This window comes from Oryza sativa, chromosome 6, assembly GCF_034140825.1.
Source record: "Oryza sativa Japonica Group chromosome 6, ASM3414082v1".
In the NCBI taxonomy this organism is placed as follows: Eukaryota; Viridiplantae; Streptophyta; class Magnoliopsida; order Poales; family Poaceae; genus Oryza; species Oryza sativa.
In genome coordinates this window covers 30,916,167-30,937,388 of record NC_089040.1, presented here as the reverse complement: position 1 = coordinate 30,937,388, position 21,222 = coordinate 30,916,167, and the positions used below count along the sequence as shown (strand labels likewise).

At 42.4% G+C, this 21,222-nt stretch overlaps 4 protein-coding genes across 7 annotated transcripts; 3 read left to right on the top strand and 1 right to left on the bottom strand.

The window, feature by feature from the left end:
- The first annotated feature begins 1,870 nt into the window (after nt 1-1,870).
- LOC4342035 (uncharacterized) lies at nt 1,871-2,757 on the top strand. The gene has a single exon (XM_015788917.3). It carries the CDS (start codon nt 1,925-1,927, stop codon nt 2,549-2,551), a length of 627 nt encoding a protein of 208 aa, XP_015644403.1. The 5' UTR covers nt 1,871-1,924; the 3' UTR covers nt 2,552-2,757.
- A 628-nt stretch (nt 2,758-3,385) lies between these two features.
- LOC4342034 (protein SCARECROW 1-like) lies at nt 3,386-4,655 on the top strand. The gene has a single exon (XM_015788916.3). The coding sequence runs from the start codon at nt 3,500-3,502 to the stop codon at nt 4,373-4,375; it is 876 nt and encodes a 291-aa protein (XP_015644402.3). The 5' UTR covers nt 3,386-3,499; the 3' UTR covers nt 4,376-4,655.
- A 298-nt stretch (nt 4,656-4,953) lies between these two features.
- On the bottom strand, nt 4,954-8,917 carry LOC9268482 (putative pentatricopeptide repeat-containing protein At5g36300). Of its 4 annotated transcripts, none has more exons than XM_015788912.3 (6): nt 7,757-8,917; nt 7,031-7,183; nt 6,840-6,911; nt 6,268-6,553; nt 5,865-6,140; nt 5,165-5,763 (listed from the first exon to the last, which is right to left on the bottom strand). In XM_015788912.3, the coding sequence occupies exons 1-4, from the start codon at nt 8,891-8,893 to the stop codon at nt 6,437-6,439; spliced, it is 1,479 nt and encodes a 492-aa protein (XP_015644398.1). In that variant the 5' UTR covers nt 8,894-8,917; the 3' UTR covers nt 5,165-5,763; nt 5,865-6,140; nt 6,268-6,436. The 4 variants fall into 4 exon arrangements, with proteins under 4 accessions (XP_015644397.1, XP_015644398.1, XP_015644399.1 ...); XM_015788913.3 differs by having other exon boundaries at nt 5,999-6,140; XM_015788915.3 differs by having other exon boundaries at nt 6,096-6,140.
- Nucleotides 8,918-15,344: 6,427 nt separating this feature from the next.
- LOC4342032 (benzyl alcohol O-benzoyltransferase) lies at nt 15,345-16,934 on the top strand. Its single transcript, XM_015785974.3, has one exon. The coding sequence runs from the start codon at nt 15,436-15,438 to the stop codon at nt 16,786-16,788; it is 1,353 nt and encodes a 450-aa protein (XP_015641460.1). The 5' UTR covers nt 15,345-15,435; the 3' UTR covers nt 16,789-16,934.
- The last annotated feature ends 4,288 nt before the right edge of the window (nt 16,935-21,222 follow it).

The window sequence follows — 21,222 nt, the reverse complement described above, 5'->3', positions numbered from 1 at the left end:
ATAAGACGAGTGATCAAACTTTACAAGCAAAAACTCAAAATCCCTTATATTATGGAACGGAGGGAGTATATATTCTAGTTTAATAGTTAATGAAAAGTGAATTACTAATTTTTTAAAAAAATTTAATGTTGTTTTATATTTGCACACGTGAAGGCCAAAATAAAGTTATTGGTCTGATATGTGAACAGTATTTTGGTCAATCACTGATCTAAACCAACAAAGTACAGCCATGTACTCTACGAAACCCGGAACAACTGTTTTTTTGTTTAAAGACGACTAGAGCAACGAGTACGTGTGCGCGTGCGTGCGGCTAGTAAGGAACTTTTGTTTTTTTCTACTTTCAATGTCTGCAAGACTGGAAGCTTCCAGGAGAAAAGGAAGGAGGAGTTGAGGAAGGAACCAAATAGCGGAGGAGCACCACTGTTTTGGACCGCTCTTCTACTCGATCCATCCGTGGCTGCTTCGTTTCCACTGAATTTCCAAGCTCTCCCCAGTGTCAACTGATCGTTTTCTCCTCCAAAAACCATCGAGATACAGAAAAGTAGTCCCTCAGGTTAATAATTCGTAGCCCTAAAATTTAAATTTTTAAACTTGATTTTAAAGTTGATTTTAAGATACTTCAACATAATTTATTTTCAACATTGGCTTTAAATCACTACGAACAAATGTATAAAAAAAATTGTCTATAAATTGTTTTTATTCCCTAACAAGCCGTATTGAACAAAAGCTCACGTTTTGAACAAAAGCTAACATCAAATTTTATTTTTTTAACTATAATTAAATTCTAAAATATTAACCATACATATTTTAGTATTAAAAAAGTACTTTAATAAAATAATATATTTGATGATATTTCTATATGTATTATAATAAAAATGATAGTACAAACAATAAGTATTATCAATGACAGGAACTTTTTTTTTCTCTACCTAACGCGTTGTTGTTGTACTATAGTACTATATGGTACCTGTAAAAAAAATGTGAATGAAGCAACACAACTGTCACGTTTTCCGTTTGCACTTTGCAGCCAGCACAGCCGACGGCGATCTCTTGTGTTTCCAGCGTGACGAAACGGATGGATGGCTACGGATAGAGTGGTGCTTTGGTGTGCTTTTGTTTTAATTGTTGTCTCTTCTCTTCTCTCGTGCAAGGCCGGCAGTGTACCGTGTGCTGATAAGAGTTCAACCACTAAAGTTCCGAGTAATAAAAGACCCAGACAGTACAGAGGAGCCACTTTGCATGCATAAAACTCCTACTCTACTGTACTCACAGTTGCACGGCTCAGAATTTATAGCATACTGGAGTATGTGGTTGTTTATGCAGGACCAGATGATCAAAAGTTGGTACTAGTACAAAAATTGAGTGATTCTTTCACAACTCATCATTATTGAGTAGTGGGGTTGTGTATACTTGGCTAGTGTTTGTCTCATCATTATTGCCTTCCCAACTGATCGTAAGCCCGTATAGGAAGTTCCGGCCCAGAAGGCCATAGTTGCATTTCCATCTGGACCCGAACAAATAATCGGGCCAGAAGCTGAACAGGCCATATTGGACTATTCTTTTGACGAAGTGACGGAGTTTTTATAGCATGTGTAGGCAGAAGGATTAAGTTCACCTGCCGTCCCTCAACTTTACACCGAATTTGTTTGACATCACTTATCCTCAGTATTAAAAATCTTCACCCCTAAAATATATAAAACCGTGCAATTTAGGTTCCATAGATATCTGGTTTCGTTGACGTGGCATCATAGTCAGCAAAATAAAATTAAAAAAAATGAGTCCTACATGTAAGTGAAATGAGGAGAAAAAATGTGAGACCCACTTATCAGCCCCATCATCTTATATAGAGGGGGAGGCCAGCCGGAGAGGGGGGAGAGGATGCCGACAAGGGGAGGGGGGGTGCCAGCAGGATAGTGGGGAGAGGATGCCGGCCGCGTCGGTGGGAGAGGGGGAGAGAGGCGACCGGCGTGACATCGTTGGCGGTGAGAAAGCGCAGGGAATGAGCCATAAGGAGGTGGCAACAGCGGCGGTGGCTGGAGGGGGCAAGGCAGCGGGTGCGGAGGGATCTTCATCTGCAGGCGACAGCGGCGGAGCTCCGCCGCCGCAAGCACCCTGTCGAGGCCGACGGTTACCCACAACCATCCTCCGATCTGCTCCGTCTTCATCGTCGATGCCGCCCCCACGCGCCACCCTGGATCTGCCTCGCCCGGTCCGCCCAAGGACCTTCACCACTTCCTCCGTCGCTTCCGTCTTGGACTCCTCCCGATGCGCCGGCCTTGGCTCTCCACCGATGGCTGCTCCGCCCCTCAGCCCTCCTCTTTCTCCTCTCCCGTCGGCGCGGTCGGCCGCCTCTCCCCTCGCTAGCTACTCCGCACGCCGCCGCTACCACAACCCAGGAGTACAAAACCATGGTGGATGTCCGCGCGGGGCGGCGGCGGGCGAGCGTGGTAGCGGGCAGTGGGAAAGGGGGCAGAGAGATGGCCGCAGTGGCATGTGCGCGTTGGTGCGGCGACAGAGCTCGACCGGCTGCCTCGCCCCAATTTGCCACTGACAACCTCCTTGAAGAGGAGAAAATAAGAAAAAAGAAAGAGATGTGGGCCCCATATCTTTCTTCTCACTTCACTTACATGTGGGACCCACATTGTTTTTAGTTTTATTTGCCACATCAGTGAAACCAAGCATTTGTACTGCTATGTGACTTAAATTGTATGGTTGGGTGAAAATTCCTGGTATTAAAGATAAGAAATGTCAATCAAACTCGGTGTAAAGTTGAAGGGACGGTAGGGGTGAAGTTATTCCGCAGGCAGAATCATCGATCATGCGAATTCGAACCCCATGGAATCAGTACAACACACCCCATCTTGCCATAAAACCGACCCGTCACGTACTAAAAACTCCTTCCAACGATCTAATTCCATGGATGGTGGATCGCCTACAGGATCATTTACCATACTACCACTACTCTCTGTCCCAAAATATGTAATCTAGGATTGGATAAACGAATTTGAACGAATTCATACATATTCGTTGCAGTAGAATGTCCATTCAGTTCTTAGGGACGGAGGGAATACTAGCATTTATACTGCCATATTTTGTCATATTGACAGCATTTATAACCATTAATCATCCTCTGATCTTCCCAAATCTCCATCAGCCTGCCGCTGGCGGTGACCATAAAAGCCCCGACCAGTCGACCCCCTTTCGCGGCCGCCGGAGCAGCGGCCGGCCACCGCCGGTGTTAACAGCGGCAGCCTTTTCATGCGGCCACAACGGTCAAAAGCGCAGAGCATCCGAGGCTGGCCCACCACCACGCGCCCGACGTGACGAAACTGCCCCCCATCTCTCTCTCTCTCTTTCCCCTCCCACGCAACGACAAATCCGGCTCGAACCACTGACCATCCCGTCCACACTGCACCGCGCTAGCTCACTCCCTCACTTGCGTCCCCCCTTCCCGTGGCTGATCTCGCCGTCGTGCGGCCGCGGGCTCCGGCGACCGGTCATGGCGTACTCCGGCGGTGGCGGGAAGCTGTCCGCCGTCGATGCGATCCTCGCCGAGGCGGCCGACCTCGTCGCGCTGGAGCAGATCGCCAAGCTCAACACAGCCCACCTCGCCGCCGACGGCGACTCCGCGCTCCCTTCCAGCCTCGAGTCCCGCTTCCGCAAGCTCAAGTCCCTCCCCGCCGCGCCGTTGCCTCCGCCGCCGCCCGCCAAGTCCCTGGGCCGCAGCGCCACCGCGCCGCCCCACCACACCGACCCGCCGCCATCGGAGACGCCGGACCCTGCTCCGCCTGCGCCCCCTGCACCGGCGGCACAAGAACGCCGACCAGAAGACGCCGCCAAGGAAGCCCAGGAGAAGGAGAACTCCTCGCCGCCGCCGTCGCAGGCTCATCCTCCACCGGCCGTGACCGTTCCGACGGCGGCGGCGGCGGACGACAACGAGGAGGACCTGGAGAAGCTGTTCAGGCCAGGGCGCGGCCGGCCGACGCTGAGGGAGAGGAACAGGGGGAGGGACGACGGCTCACCGTCGCCGCCGCGCCAGGCGTGCTGCTTCGGCTTCTCCCCCAAGAAGACGCTGCAGAGGACTCCGACCGGGAGCGGCAGGAAGAGCCGCCGCGCCGGCGTCGCCGCCGCCGCCGACGACGACGTCCTTGGCATCGGCGACGCCGGCGAGTGGGGCGACGAGAACAGGAGGATCGTCACCGAGCTCAAGCAGCAGCAGCGCAAGCTCAAGAAGGCGCTCGAGGAGCAGGTCAAGGTCAGCAGGGAGACGGCCAAGATGGCGCAGTGGGTGAAGCAGGCGTCCGCGCGGATGACGCACACCGCTGCCATTGACGACTTGCTCAGCGACTGCGACGATGAAGACGAGCTCAAGTGAACAAAAGATTTCATCACTGCTGCTTCTGCTTTATCTATGTTCCAAAATGTTTTAGGTTACAACATAGAAGAGTCATATGAATCAAACTTCAGGGAAAAGGATATAAATCCTGCTGTTTTCTAGTATTTTGCATGAGATAGACGAAGAAAGATATATGAATGGGATATGTAATGTGGTCAGGAGATGTAGAAATGAAGTACAGACTTCTTGCCAAAATTTCGTCTTTTGCCCCTCCCATATGTCTCCTAAACCATTTACTGATTTACACAGCCTTTCCTGATGCCATTATGAATTCAGTAATAGTATCCTGACAATTTTCTAAATAGAAGAACTCAAGAACAGCGTTAAGGTCCAGTATGTGAAAATCATGATTTCAGTAACAACACTAGGGCAATTTTTTCTAGTATCTAAATTCACAAGCCACTGCTCACGCCATTACGAGTTCATACTTGGGCAATTTTCTCAGAGAGCATTTGCAGTACATGAACGTATACAGAAACGGACACACTTATTTGATTTAATTGGTTCATTCTATTTTATTTTGAGTTATGGTCTATTGGTACAAAATAAAAAGGATCAACGCAAAGAAAAAACGAACACTTTATCACAAAAGAATTGCCCTGTCATACAGTATATCACAAGATGATTGATTACATATTTACATGTCATTTTATACTTCACTGAATCTTGTAACACACAAGTCAATATCAGACCATCTGATACTATCAACATCTCCTTATGACTTTATCGTGCAAAGCTACTCATGTATGATTCAGCAAGAAAGCAACATGAGGAAATTCTAAATGTTTCGTGTATATCACTATCTCCAAATATAATCTTTTTCATCTGAAACATACGGAAATATGTGGGGTAGAAAATTATGTATCATAAACAGAAAGTGAACATTTCTGATTCCTCCTTATCATGATGCCTGTAAGTGTTACCTACTTGTTGCCTTAACTACAAAAATTGCATGCTCAAGTACAAACACACAAGTGTACCAATTGATCCTATGATGTAAAATGAATGAAGTCCTAATTCATTCATTTGTGTTTGACTGATCCTACATACTGAAATGAATGTAGTAGGGCCTGACTGTTTTAGTGCGTACCAGCATTGTGGAACCAGGCTTATGAAAGCATCAACGGATGACCATTTCCAATGTTCTGTCCAACCTCAAAATTCCAAAGTTCAGCAATTCAAGAGAATTGCTGCCATTGTGTCAGTCCAACAAGCTTCAATTGCAGACACAGCATTTGTCAACAGCAGGTGATCCAATGGTAGAATAACACAGAGGGCCTCTCTGGAGTCTTGATTCGTTGAATATCCCACAAATTGCACCCTGTGGATTCCTTTGTGAACCCTGAATGTAGTTCGATATTCTTCCTCTGTGAAAGAGTGCAAGAGTATCAACAATCATATGTTGAGGAGGAACCAAGTAAGATGGATTTCTAACTAGAAATAGAGATAGACATGGAAATATGAGAACCTTATTTCTATGCTTAAGATAAATTGAGGGCTTGATGCCTCATTGTTTTCTCCCATGAAATTTAGTAATAGGTAAATCTGAAGCGAATAGAGGAGCCGAGCTATTGCAATGTTTAAAGCAAGAGGTCATCTTACAGTTGTAGGATAAACTATACAAGATTTCAAACGTTGATATGTTCCATAAAGTTGTGACCTAACTTTCTCTCTCTCTTTTTCTTGAAAGGAGCCTAACCTTCTCTTTCTAAATAATGTTGCTTTCTGTCTTTTTTGGCACACTCTGCAGTAAACAAATTAAAAAGATAATTGGAGGCTTGGAGAAATTTTATTGAGTGACATCTTACAATACTGAGGGAGAAAAAGAACTGCAGAAGTGTCTATATATTCCTGAGCAAGCCAAAACTCACCTGTGTTTACTATATATCGTATCTGTTTCAGACATTCAGCATGGCAAGCAAAAAAGGGATATGGTATTCTTCAAGTTATAGAAATTGAAGCTTGAGCCACTTCAGAATTGTAGGTATTCCAATTTCGATAACCCGCCAAAGCATCCATCCCTGGAATTCAAAAGGGTGGCTACAAATGTAACATTCCCCTTTGTTCCAGTACAATAGAGGCGTCATTCAGCATTTCTCTAGCTTTTCTATCAGGAGTACAACCAGCACCCTCCATCTCCTTATATACTTCTGACACCTATGCAGGAAAATAATCAGAATTACTTCAATCTCCTAAAACCTTAGATTAATAAGCCATGTTTCATAAAGCTTTGTTACAATATTTTGTATCATCAAGATGATCTAATAGCATAATATAATGTGAGATAGTTGCATACATGAGGAAAAACTTATTTTAACAGTTATGGTGAAGAGCAAAACAAATAAGTATTCAGAATTTCAACAGAAATTTAGGATGAGGATTTGCTACAATCCATGATATTTAAGTTACTAAATGCTAAGGAGTAGAAAAATAGTGGACATGCCTTTTCAAATTTCTTTGCTCTCATGAAAGCCTTCATAAGTGTTGTGTAAGTCACAACATCTGGGCTCATACCCTGAAAAAATGAAATCAACAATAGGTAGAAATTGCTCAAACTAAGTTAAATCATGGAACCCAAAAAAGAAACATTAAAAAAAACACTTTTCTTCTCTCATTTCTGGAGAAAGAACGTACGCTATCCTTGATATGCTGGAGTACAGCAAGTGCCTCCAAATGCCTTCCAGCAGTACCAAAAGCATTTATTAGCAAATTCAGCATAACAAGATTTGGCTCAATTCCTTCTGCCTCCATCAATTGAAGAACATTTACAGTTTGTTCACACAAACCCTGAAAAGAGAGAGTTGAAATGGTGCACAAGCCACACAAACTGAAAGGTATGCACAGTGACATGTAGATATTGATGTTTTTAGACCAATTAAGCCTTCGTCCAAAAGAAAACAAAACTGTGAAGGCAGAATGATAATTGAAGATTCCAGAGCGTTTTGAAACTACAGTAGAGACTACCGAGTAATGCCACCACATTTTTGACTCTCTTGATACCCTTGCCATGCCTTGCTAGAGTGTGCAAGAACACATGTGCCTTAGGGCCCATGTGTGACACATGGGTGGGATATAATCATTGCCACCCCCTTTAACTAGAACTAAACAGAATGGGTGGCAAATGAACAATGAGCACGGCATTGAACAGATAAACAAAATGGTCAGGATTCACTGAATTATTCATGGATATTTTAATCCAGAGATAGAACTGTGATTTAATACTAAAATGACTGCAAATTGTTGTTTTCCAAAGTTATATTATCACTTTGACACTCTATGTTAGTCTGCATCAGATGTTAATAACAACTATCATGCCATTAGACGAAGTTGATTCCATCTATATCCAGTAACTAGACTAACCTGTTGAGCATATGCATTGGCCAAGACACAAAAGATGCTAGGTGAAAGCTGCAGATTCTCAGCTTTGAGAGCAGCTACACAGTCATGGGCATCACGAAAATGGCCGTATTGTCCATAAATGTCAACCAAAACTGCATACACTGCACCACTCTCCTTGAGCCCTCGATTCCTCATGCCATGAAACAGCTTCTTAATTTCGTCCCACTTCCCCTGTTCCCCCAACCTGCTGATGATTGTAACAAAGATTTTAGGATCCGGATACATTCCTTCCTCCTGCATTGCAGCGAAGAATCGCAGAGCACGTTTCGTATTCCCCACACGACAATGCCACCGAATCAAAGAATTCCATGTAGTAATATCAGGCTTGACCCCTTCTGCGCACATTTTGTCGAACACCTTGCGTGCATCCGCTAACTGCCCATACTTGCCGAATGTATCGATCAACCCGTTGTAAATCTTGACATCGAGCTCCACCCCGAGCTCCTGCATCTCCATGATGAGGTCGGTGGCCTTCTTCCACATGCCATTGTCCCTGTACAGCCGCACCAGCGTGCTGTACCCGGCGGTGTCAAGCCGAATACCCCGGCGCTTCATCTCGCCGAGAACCCACCACGAGTCCTCGAGGCGGCCGGCCCGGGCGTACGCGTTCAGCAGCAGCATGTACGTGCGCCGGTTCCGCGCGACGCCGTCGTCGGCCATCTGGAGGAGGAGGCGGTCGGCGAGGCGGAGGTGCGCCGTGGAGAGGAGCCCCTCGAGGAGGGCGTTGTAGTGCGCGGCGTCCGGGCGGAGCCCGAGGCGGCGCATCTCGAGGAGGAGCGCCTCGGCCTCGAGCGTCCGGCCGGCGCGGGCGAGCGCCCGGATGAGGCGCGCGTACGCCGCGCCGCTGGGGCGCAGCCCGGCGGCCTGCATGTCGGCGAGCAGGCGGAGGGAGGAGGCGAGGTCGGAGCCTGCGTGGTGCTGAATGCCGCGGTCGTAGGACTCCCACGGCCGCTCTTGGCTGCCCACTGGGCCGGCGGTGGCGCGGCACGCGACGGCGCCACCGACGCGGCGGTCATGGCGGCCTCGAGGTAGAGGCAGGGTGGGTGGAAGCTGGAGTGGTGGAGGGAGATGGAGGCGGACGAGGTAGTATGCATCCATGGCGGCGCGCGCGGAGACAGGAGCGAGTTGGGGAAGAAGAGTGGAACCGATAACTAACTAAGAAAATACGCGTTCCATTAAAGAATACGTATTTCAGGTAATCCGCTAACTAATCGGGTTAGCGGTCCCCCGAGAAGTGCTGAAGGCGGAAACCCGGAGAGATCCTGACATCCTGTCTAGAGTCTAAGATCCGGAGAGAAGCTAAGAGCCATGTTCATTCTAGTCTAGAGTCTAGACCATGATTTTCATCAACATTCGATAGAAAAGGAAACAGAAAATAAAATTCGTCTATTATCATGTGCTTGTTAGCTTATACTAAATCACAGCCTAAATTTAAATTTCAAAACTTGAAGTTGATTTTTGTCTTAGGCTATTTTCTAGCATTATTTTTTTATGTAGCTAATAACACATATATTTAACCGTAATATTTTTTTATTTCATTTAGGTTTCAAGTTGTAGCTAAAATGATCAAAGCATCTCATATTTTTAACTTAAAATTACTCCACCCGTTCTAAAATATAATGTTTTTAGATTGTTTAGCAAATACTAGTTAAAATATTTTTTTTAAGTTACTTCAGTTATTAATTTTTGAATTTTGATTTTTTTAGATTCCTTTTCAAGCATGTGATTAGCTTTGGAATCATTTAAATCATGAGAATCAATGCGTGAATATTAAAATTGTGGCATAAAATTTAAGAGAAAATCTACTCCCCGGTATCCCGTGGTGTCGAGATAGCTCTTCAACCTTATCCATCCGACCCGCATCCTCATCCACCCGACGCAATCCCCATCTCACTCTCGCCTCACTCCACTCCTCTCTCTCTCTCTCTCTCTGTGTGAAGAAGGCCGAGCGGAGACGAAGCCGGCCGGGAGGAAGGGGTCGTCGTCGTCGTCTTCAGCGGCAGAGGAGGACGACGACGGCACTGCGTTGGCGAGGTCGACCAACCCTCAACAGGGTCGCCCTCGAGCTCGCCTCCCCTTGCTGCGCCGCTCTAGCTCGCCGCCCTCGTCAGTCGGGTGTGCGCCAGGGAGTCGTCGCCCCGGGGAGGGCAGAAGCGGGAGCTCCCCTTGTCCTCGCCCTCGGCCTCGGCGTCACCGTCGTCCCCGCTGCAGCCTATTGCTTTGCGCCTCCGGGATGGACGCCGGCAGCCTGTGTCGACTTGCAACAGGTATGGCCGTCAACCTCCTCTTCGGCTTCTCCTCGAGACTTCTCACGCTCTCTGGCTTGGGCCTCGACCCTCAACTCGCCGTGCGTCCTCGACGCCATCCTCCGCCGTTGCGGCCCTCCCTCCCCCACGTCTCCTCCTCTTTTTGATGGTACCCTCTGATGCCCCACAAGTATTAGGCTGATACCGAGATACCACCCGGTACCTTGGCACCGGGTATTAGGTATCAGTCGATACCTAGTCGGTACCAAAGGTATCAGGTACCAGGTAAGGTACCAGGTATCAGGCATCGGTCGATACCTAGTCAGTACCAAAGGTACCAGGTACCAGGTACCAACCGGTACCTAAGGTACCATGTATCAGGTACCAGGGAGCACGCGTGGACATACCAGGTATCAGGTACCAGGGAGCACACGTGGATAGAGGAAAGGAAAAGGGAGAGTCACTTAAAATATCCCGTTGTGTAGCTGCCCTCAAAATTTAAATACTATAAAATACTTTTATTTTAGTAGAAGTTTAACACGGGATAATCAAGAAGACGAGGTATAGTAACCTTGATCTGTCTGCACAAACTCTTCAACGTCTGAAACTCTGAACCTTGATTAGGGAACCCCATCTCTTTTCAGCAACTTCACTGAACACCTTTTTGGTGAGATGAAAATATATTACGTGCAAGCTTTGAGATAACACGGCTGCTAACTGCAAGACACTGAGTTGCATTGCTCATCGCGTCTGCGATGATGCGAGGCCGACGCCATATCATAGCAACCATATAATATTTAAAATTCAGATGACTTCGGTCAGGTTGGACCCAAGGGTCAAATTGTCATCACATTTCTGCCAAACCGGCCAATCAATCATTCCCTGGATTTGTTAGTTAGACGATACAACTTTTTTAGCTAGATGATAACTACATGAAAACAACCCATCGGTAATCTTTTTTTTCTAGCTCGATGGATTATGATGCCGTGCACGCGTAATAAATCGGTCATCGCGATGGGTTGATTATTTAATTGGGCTATGTTGTACTAATAATTCAGATGCTTTGTATCTCTGAAGCTACTATATATGCTTACTTGCGCCACAAAAAAGGAGTAATTTAAATGCAAAAAAATTGACTATCTGTGTTGGTACGGCCCCATGTGTCTAAAATAGCCCCACATCATAGGGGTTGGTGCACCAGCCTAGTCCCTAATTGTTCATACGTGGATTAGCTGAAGAAATATAATGTCAGCACATCTGTACATGCTTGGAGAGATGAAACATAACGTCAAAGGAACTGTAGGTTATTAATCCATGAATCAACTTAATTATCAGCATGAGCTTGCAAGAGGGAATCCATTCATGAACAGGTAACCAATTAAAATATTCATGAACAAATCTGGATTCATTGTTTGCTCTGACAGTGCTGATAAGTGCTAATCCCACTGATGACATTATCCTGTAAAAACACCATTGACAGACTGATAAAGGTAAGCATGAGACATTTGGAGTAATCTTATCAGTTATCCCATGCAGGTGAAAGTAGTGATGACTTGTAGAATTTCTACGTGCGATTTGATTAGGCACAGCACCGGCTAATAATGTATACTTGCCAGCTGGTAGAAGTCTCCATTCATTTAGGTCATATCAAAGCAACCCTACTCTGACTGAATTCCTTTGTTCTTCAGGTCAAAAAGATTCAGATTTGCACGCCACTGGTTTCTGAACCTGATCCAAGAATCCGTGGCCGGTAAAAAATGGCCACCAAACCCCACTAGAAAAGGACACAATCTTTGCTCGATCGACTGTGTGTAGTGGGTACGCAGTGACGCGAATTTAATTGTTCTTGAGATCTTTCACAATGGGACCAAAATGATTAATAAGTTCAGTGTAGATGAATAAGGTACGTGATGTGAGAACAGCCTGAATAATAAAAAAAATGTGCTACAATTTATATATAGCGGCTTGATTACTACTGTTTTGGTAGTTTAATTAGTTTATACATTGCTCTCTTGACTATTGTCCCTGCAACTTGATTAGTACACAGTAAAAAAAGGTGTGGTGTCTTTTCTTACGTACATGCTGCCTCGAGGAGCTTGGGAGGTATCACACTTGGTGGTAGAATAAATGCTAACCGTTTATATTTTTCAGTCCAATACTCCCTCCTTCCTAAATTATAAGACATATAATTTTTTACACAATCTTTAATGATATACTTTAACCAATAATTCTGTGTTATGAGATTAGCATCATATGAAAGTACTTTAAATATAAATATAGTGATATAACAATTATCGGGTTTGATTTTCCTTAAAATAAGAACGCACTGTAATTTGAGACGCAAGGAGTAGTTCATATCTATTTATACTACTAGCTACCATCTCAACTACAGGTAATAGAATTACTTTTTCTATTCCTGGTAAAAAAAAATAGAACTACCTTTTCTATTGTTGATAGAACTCGTAAATTAACGGTAAAGGTCACTCCTAATGGTGATAATACTAGTAATAGAATTTTACAACATAGATCATCGTAAAGGTAGTCACATGATACTATGTATTCTACATTTTCAAGAAATGTAAAATCACTTTAAACATATGTGACAAATATCAACTTGTCCCCAACCACCTTATTAGGCTCTTGGTAGTTGGTAGTGAGAGTATGGCCGGGAGCCTAGGGCAGCTAAGGCTCCACAATCATGTTTTGATCATCTTAAATCATCACTAAAAATTTGAAGGAAACCCATAATTCATTAATTGAGCCCTTGGCTAGAGATTTCTAGTTTCGAGCCTGGCCGGGTACGAGGTATGATCATGAAATGAAACTTTTGCGTATCGCTAGAGTTCTACACCATTTCAATGTGACTAATATACGGGTTAGCTTTAGTTAAACAAAAAAAAAATGGTCCACACAAGTGTTGTCGTTGCATTTTTCGCATCTAACGTACTACTCCGTTAGGTTTGGTCTAAATCAAACATCATTATATTTTGATCGAGTCTAAAAGAATATAATAACATTTATATAAAAATAAAATATATAATAAAAATATATTCAATGATGAATTTAGTGACCTAATTTGATATTGTAGATGTTACCGTGCTTTTTTCTATAAATTTGATCAAATCTTAGAAAGTTTGACTCGAGACAATCCCAAAATATCTTCTAATGTTATGGAACAGTCAGCAGAGGGAGTATATTGGTAGTATCCGATACTTCCTACTCTCTCCGTTTCATATTATAACCCGTTTTATTTTTTTTTCATAGTTAAATATTTTTAGTTTTGATCAAGTTTATAGAAAAATCATTTTTAATATAAAATAAACATATTATTAAAATATATATTCAAGGCTACATTTAATAAAACTGACTGGTGTTGTACATATTGCTATATTTTTAGTCCTGATCAAACATAATTTTGATTAGAAAAGATTAAAATAATCTACTATATTATTAAAGGAATAGAAAAAGAAGCCTCCATGTTTGCTCTCATGGTATAGAAATTCTCACATTAATCAGAAAAAAGAAAAAACAGAGTCCATATAGAAATACAATTAGGAAATAGCTGAAATTTGAAATTAAAAACAAGGAATATTAGAAGAGGAGACTAGAGTCCATATAGAAATATAATTAGAAAATAACTGAAATTCGAAATTAAAAACAAGGAATATTAGAAGAGGAGACTAGAGCCCATATAGAAATATAATTAGAAAATAACTGAAATTCGGAATTAAAAACAAGGAATATTAGAAGAGGAGACTAGAATCCATATAGAAATACAATTAGGAAATAACTGAAATTCGGAATCAAAAACAAGGAATATTAGAAGAGGAGACTAGAGTCCATATAGAAATACAATTAAGAAATAACTGAAATTCGGAATTAAAAACAAGGAATATTAGAAGAGGAGTATAGAGTCCATATAGAAATACAATTAGAAAATAACTGAAATTCGGAATCAAAAACAAGGAATATTAGAAGAGGAGACTAGAGTCCATATAGAAATACAATTAGGAAATAACTGAAATTCAGAATTAAAAACAAGGAATATTAGAAGAGGAGTATAGAGTCCATATAGAAATACAATTATGGAATAACTGAAATTCGGAATTAAAAATAAGGAATATTAGAAGTAGAGTATAGAGTCCATATAGAAATACAATTAAGAAAAAAATATAAATTCGGAATTAAAAAATAAGGAATATTAGAAGTAGAGTATAGAGTCCATATAGAAATACAATTAAGAAAAAAAAAAGAAATTCGGAATTAGAAAATAAGGAATATTAGAAGTAGAGTATAGAGTCCATATAAGAATTTAAAACTAACTAAAATTTGGAATAAACATAATAAAATTAAAAGTAGATTTTAGAGTCCGTATAAAAATATAATTTACAAATAACTAAAATTCGAAATTAAGAAAAACATGGGAAGAAGTGTTTAAAGATCAATATAGGAATACAATTTAGAACTGAAATTCGAAATTTAAAATTAAAGAATATTAAAAGATGAGTTTAGAGTCCACACAGAAATACAATTATAAATAATAAAAATTAAGAAATAAAAATAAATAATATTGGAAGAAGAGCATAAAGTCTATATAGAAATACAATTTACAGAAAATTCGGAATTAAAAAAATAAATATTAAAAGACGAGTCTAGAGTCCATATAGGAATATATATAATTTATAATTTACTAAAATTTGATATTAAAAATAATTAATAACTAACACGTATATAAAATATAATATGAAAATTCAAAAATAAAAATAAATAATATTGGAAAAAAAGCATAGAGTCTATATATAAAAATACAATTTACGGAAAATTCGGAATTAAAAAAAGAAATATTAAAAGACGAGTCTAGAGTACATATAGGAATATATATAATTTACAAATAACTAAAATTTGATATTAAAAATAATTAATAAATAACACGTATATAAAATATAATATGAATATTACACATTAGTAGCTTTGTAAAGTTATTGTAAAATTTAAAATTACGTTGTCATTTTAATATATTTGAATAATATAATTAGAAAACATATATGTTATTATATGAGAGAAAATATAATGATTCTAGTCGCGCAGATTGCGCGGGCCATTATGCTAGTTTATAATATGAAACGGTGGGAGTAATATATATTTGTACAGAGTGCGTGAAACTTATTTGGTGTGTGTAAAAGGAATGCGAACACGTGTGTTCGTGTACGTGGGGTGGATGGGTGTACCCGCTAGACTTGGGTGACCACCAATAGCACCCGGCCACCAACCCCCGTCTTCGTTTCCCGCGCTATATAAACGCGCCAAAACTTCGCCCACTCCACGAACACACTACTACGACCACCTTTCATCCCAACGCACATACGCACCTACGCATCACTCAATCGATCAACAATGGCGTCGTCTCCACTGCCGGCGTTCACGGTGCGGCGAGGCGAGCCGGTGCTGGTGACACCGGCGGCGCCGACGCCGCGGGAGGTGAAGGCGCTGTCCGACATCGACGACGGCGAGGGCATGCGGTTCTACAGCTCGGGCATCCACCTGTACCGCAACAACCCGGCCAAGAAGGGGCAGGACCCGGCCATGGTGATCCGGGAGGCGCTGGCCAGGGCGCTCGTCCCGTACTACCCCCTCGCCGGCCGCCTCCGCGAGGAGGCCGGCCGGAAGCTCGTCGTCGAGTGCGCCGGCCAGGGCGTCATGTTCGCCGAGGCCGATGCCGACCTCACCGCCGACGACTTCGGCGACGTGCAGAGCCCGCCGTTCCCTTGCTTCGAGCGGTTCATCCTCGAGAGCACCACCGTCGCCGGCGTCGAGCCGGTGGTCGGCCGCCCGCTGCTCTACATCCAGGTGACGAGGCTGCGGTGCGGCGGCTTCATCTTCGGGCAGAGGTTCTGCCACTGCGTGGTGGACGCGCCGGGCGGGATGCAGTTCGAGAAGGCCGTGTGCGAGCTCGCGCGCGGCGCCGCCGCGCCGTCGGTGTCGCCGTCGTGGGGGAGGGAGATGTTCATGGCGAGGGACCCGCCGCGGCCGTCGTACCCGCACCTCGAGTACCGCGAGCCGGCGGGCGGCGCGGACCGGCTGCTGGCGACGCCGCCGGAGGACATGGTGCGCGTGCCCTTCTTCTTCGGGCCGCGCGAGATCGCCGGGCTGCGCCAGCACGCGCCGGCGAGCGTCCGCGGCGCATGCTCCCGGTTCGAGCTCGTCGCGGCGTGCATCTGGCGCAGCCGCACGGCGGCGCTCGGGTACGCCCCCGGCGAGGAGGTGCGGCTCTCCTTCATCGTGAACGCCCGGGGCCGCGCCGACGTGCCGCTCCCGGAGGGGTTCTACGGGAACGCGTTCGCCTACTCCGTTGCGGCGACGACCGCCGGCGAGCTCTGCGGCGGCGACCTCGGGTACGCGCTGGGGCTGGTGAAGAAGGCCAAGTCGGCGGTGACGTACGAGTACCTGCAGTCGGTGGCGGACCTGATGGTGGTCGCCGGGCGGCCGCTGTTCGCGCTGTCGCGGACGTACATCGTCTCCGACGTGAGCCACGCCGGGTTCAAGAGCGTCGACTTCGGGTGGGGGGAGGCCGTCTACGGCGGTCCGGCGAAGGGCGGCGAAGGGCCGCTCCTCGGCGTCACCAACTACTTCTCGAGGTCCAAGAATGGCAAGGGCGAGCAGAGCGTCGTCGTGCCCATCTGCTTGCCCAAGGACGCCATGGACAAGTTCCAGCTCGAGGTCCAAGCTCTCACCGCCGAGCTCAGCTAGACCATTGAAACGCAGCATGTGTGTTCTACTGTTACTTTTTTTTTTTTTTGCCCAAGTGTGTTCTACTGCTCTTGTTTTTTCTTGGTTCAGAATGTACTTATACCTGTCGGTGTCTGATAAAAATTGCACTGACTATGTACTACTAATGACGATGTCCTATCGTGTTCAAAAAATATACTCTGTCTGTCCCAAAATATAAATATTTTTAGTATAATGATAAATTAAATATTTTTAACTTTAACTATTAATATAAAAAATTAATTATATAAAATTGATGTTACTAAATTTATCATTAAATAAACTATTATAATATATAACTCTTTTTATTTAAAATATTTTTCTTTTATAGATATTGTTGGTTAAAATAATATCTCGGAGATTGTGTTAGAGTCAAAATGTTTATATTTTTAGAACGGATCGTATCTCTCTACATTTCTCCAGTCCGGTCATCGTACAGCGGAGAGTTCCTGTGGAACGTGATCCGAGTCTGCTACAGTAACTAAGCACAATTTATGGCTACAGCCTACAGTATCAGTGTGATCTGGATCGTTAGACTGTGATCGTGTGGTTTGGTATCATTGTTCATCCACTGCGTTAGTACCTCTAATGCAGAGGATCTAAGTTGATATTTTTTTTCAGTTCTGTGAAAGTGTGTGGTACTAAATTATCTGAATCAGAACTGGTGATCTCTCGATTGAATGCATTAGTCTAGTTGTCTCTCATTGCTTTGCTTATTGGCTTATCAACAATAATCAGCATTTATAAATTTTGAAAATTTTAATTTTAGAAGAGACTTACCTTTGTGGTTTGTTTCGTTCTAGTCTATTTCTAGCTTGGCTGCACCGTAGATAATACGGATATAAAAAGTTGACCTATAAATTATTTTTATTCGTTTTTTTTCCGTGGCTTATCCGCACGACTGCTCCTCTTTTTAAGCAGAGGCGAACATCAACTTTGTTACAATCCTAAGATAATTTATATTTTTTAATAGAACTTCAAACAGATTTTTACTTGCTCTTAGGACCCTTTTAAATAGTAGGAATTAAAAAAAATAGAGAAAATAGAGAAGTGTAAAAGACAACAAAACATAGAAATGACCGTTTGTTTAGACCGTAAAACAAAATAATACAAGAATCGGATAAGAGAGATAGACTCCGGATTGTCTATTCCTATTCCGCATGAATTTCAAAGGATAGAATATAATAGAATCATTTGTTTCTAATATGATAGAATATATTTTTTTCTACAATTCAAGAGGGCCTTCGCAGTTAGCAATCATAAAAATAGAATTGAACAACAAATGTGACAAAGCAACAGTTGGGTCCTTTGAATCGTAGAAATGAAAAAACAGATGAATAGAGAAAACACAGGATTCTGACAGGAATACAATTGTAAAACAGAGGAATGTAAAATACAGGAAAAACACAGGAATGGCCATTTGATTAGACCACAGGAAAAACGCAGAAATCAGATGAGAGAGATAGATTCAGAGGAAATGTTCCAAGAGGTTAGACCTCTTGCTAACTTTCCTCCAAAATGTGTATAGGATTACCCATTCCATATAAATTTTAAAGGATTGGATAGGATCCAATCCTTTATTTCAAAAACCTTTATAGGATTTTTTTTCCATAGGATTGAAATCCTCTAAAATTCCTACATTTTTCCTACACATCAATGGAGCCCTAAAATTAATTCAAAAAAATTAAAAAAATTGTAATCACCTCCAAATTACCACTACTACTATAATATAAACCGTGTCAAGCAGGCAAGATCCTCGTTCCGTGTACCGAGGATGCAAGTGCAACAAGATGGATTTAAAGTACAGATCCCGTGGAACTTTCCGAGGTGCTCTCTGGTGAATCTATATCTTCTCATTTCTCCTTCATGGTTTCCCGTTTAGTTGCCCAAATTTTTTTTCCCAAAAACATCATATCGAATCTTTAGATACATACATGAAGTATTAAATATAGATAAATAAAAAAAACTAATTGCACAGTTAGAGAGGAAATTGCGAGACGAATCTTTTGAGTTTTTTGAGTTTAATTAGTCCATGATTAACCATAAGTGCTACAGTAACCCATATATGCTAATGACGGGTTAATTAGGCTCAAAAGATTCGTCTCGCGGTTTCCAGACAAGTTATGAAATTAGTTTTTTTATTCGTGTCCGAAAAATCCTTCCGATATTCGATCAAACATTCGATGTAACACACAATTTTTTTTTCGCGAACTAAACAGGCCACGTGAATGTGGAACAGGTGCGTCAACCAGCCAGCTATTAAATGGGGATTCTCTCTGTACAGTACAACAAAGAATCTGTTGAAACATGATTATGAATAAGCTGTTTGTATTTTAACCCAGAAATAATACTGAATAAAATTTGACCAAAGTAGGTCAACAGATCCACAGTTTTTTAAAAGCTCCTCGTTTAAGCATTTGCATGAATCTGCACAACAGCACAACCATGAGAAGTTACTGAAGAAATAATACAAGGAGTACTCTACTTCACAATACTCTGACAACAACCTTCTTGATTGCTTTCTTTAGAGATAGTTTAGAACACTTATATAAAAGTTCTTTTTCATCGTAGTTTATTTTTCAGCCTTTGCTTTTAGATACTACCTCCGTCCCAAAATAAGTGCAGCCATAAATATCCGTGTTTAGCGTTTCGACTATCCGTCTTATTTGAAAAATTTATGGAAAATATTTAAAAAAATAGTCACACGTAAAGTACTATTCATATTTTATCATCCAGTAATAATAAAAATACTAATCATAATCTTTTTTCAAATAAGACGAACAGTCAAACGTTGGACATGAACAGTGCTAAAACTACACTTATTTTAGAACGGAGGGAGTAGTTTAGAACACGCAAATAAAAATTTTACTTACAAATTATTTTTTATACACAAATATACCGTTTGGATTATTTCACCAAACATCCAAACGATGGGGCTGAATGACCGTAATGATCTTTGGTCTAAAATTTATATCACAATTGGCCGTTTAGAGAAGAGAAAATGACCTCAATGATCTTTGGTTTAAAAATTATATTGTGTCACTGGTTCCTTCTAGCCTCGTCACCTTCCCACACCTAACACTATCAATGTGTTACTCCTAACACTAGGAATGAAATATTACCGTATTAAATATTCAAAAGCATGTATTTTATGAGATGGGGTTTTGTGATTCTTCATATGGAATCCCATATTCTTGATGTCCTCGTGTTTGAATCGCTTCCTTGAAGTTTCTATTCTATCCTAGAACAATGGAAAGCAGCAGGAATATAGACAAAGCACGCAATTCTGACTGAACACCACAATATTAGTAGTAGAGGAAACTGTTCCAAATTCTCGAGAGAGGATATTCTCTCGTTGTTTGCATGTTATCTAAATAATTATATATTTTTTTTAAAAAAAATCAACAAGATAGATTAATATGTGATGAATTACTTTACAAACAATGTATACTCAAAATTAACAACTGCAAAAGTTACAACAAAAAATAAATTTGATTGCGAATATATATTAACTAGATATATTTTAATTTGTTTTTAACTTGCGTGATTGTGAACTGATCTATCACATATTAATTAATCTAGTTGATTGTTTATAACTATTTGGATGATATGTAATCCATAAGGGGATGTCTCATTCAGAGTTTAGAATCAACTCCCATAATAGTAGTGAAAACCGAGAGATTGTTTGTTCGCGCTGCCCTAATGGTGGTCGTCGGGCGGTCGCTGTCCACGCTGTCGTGGATGTACATCGTCTCCGACATGAGCCACGCCGGGTTTAAGAGCATCAACTTCGGGTGGGGGGAGGCCATCTATGGCGGTCTGGCGAAGGGCCGCTCCTTGGCGTGACAAACTACTTCTCCAGGTCCAAGAATGGCAAGGGCGAGCAGAGCATCGTCGTGCCCAAACTTCTATACCTTCGTGCGAAACATACCATTTAACAATTTAAAAAACGAGCTAACGAAAACTGAGATAGAATCATATATTACACACCTGGTGCACATACACCGGTACATTGCACTAGAATTTTTATTATTTTTTAGACTTTTTAATTTTAAAATAGATTGTCCCCAAAACTTATTTTCAAATACGAACCTTTTAATTACACTTGCGTGGTGAACACTGCCACATCACCCAAAAACTTATAATGAGAGTGTTAGTATTATTTTGCCACACCAATCTAATTGACGTGTTGAAAGTCGAAACCAAAGTGGCCACGCTAAAAAAATTCAGATTGTAAATTAGTTTTGCGAGCCCTTATTTTTAAAATTTTTAATTTTAAATAAGTTCAGAAAACAGAAAAAAAAGGGTACACTGGACATATTTGAACGAGGACTGGTTGTAGACCCCCGTTTTTATAACAGGAATCATTCGTGTAAACAGTACCATTTTCCTGGATCAAATAGTCTGGTACATACG

Bases quoted from the DNA above. Each gene is read 5' to 3' on its own strand.
- LOC4342034 (XM_015788916.3), top strand. From the start codon at position 3,500: ATGGCGTACTCCGGCGGTGGCGGGAAGCTGTCCGCCGTCGATGCGATC.
- LOC4342035 (XM_015788917.3), top strand. From the start codon at position 1,925: ATGCCGGCCGCGTCGGTGGGAGAGGGGGAGAGAGGCGACCGGCGTGAC.
- LOC4342032 (XM_015785974.3), top strand. From the start codon at position 15,436: ATGGCGTCGTCTCCACTGCCGGCGTTCACGGTGCGGCGAGGCGAGCCG.
- LOC9268482 (XM_015788911.3), bottom strand. From the start codon at position 8,893: ATGGATGCATACTACCTCGTCCGCCTCCATCTCCCTCCACCACTCCAG. The intron at 6,912-7,030 runs GTACGTTCTTTC...TCATTTTTTCAG, and splicing joins TCCAGCATATCAAGGATAGC to GGTATGAGCCCAGATGTTGT. The intron at 6,554-6,839 runs GCATGTCCACTA...TTTCCTGCATAG, and splicing joins GAGCAAAGAAATTTGAAAAG to GTGTCAGAAGTATATAAGGA.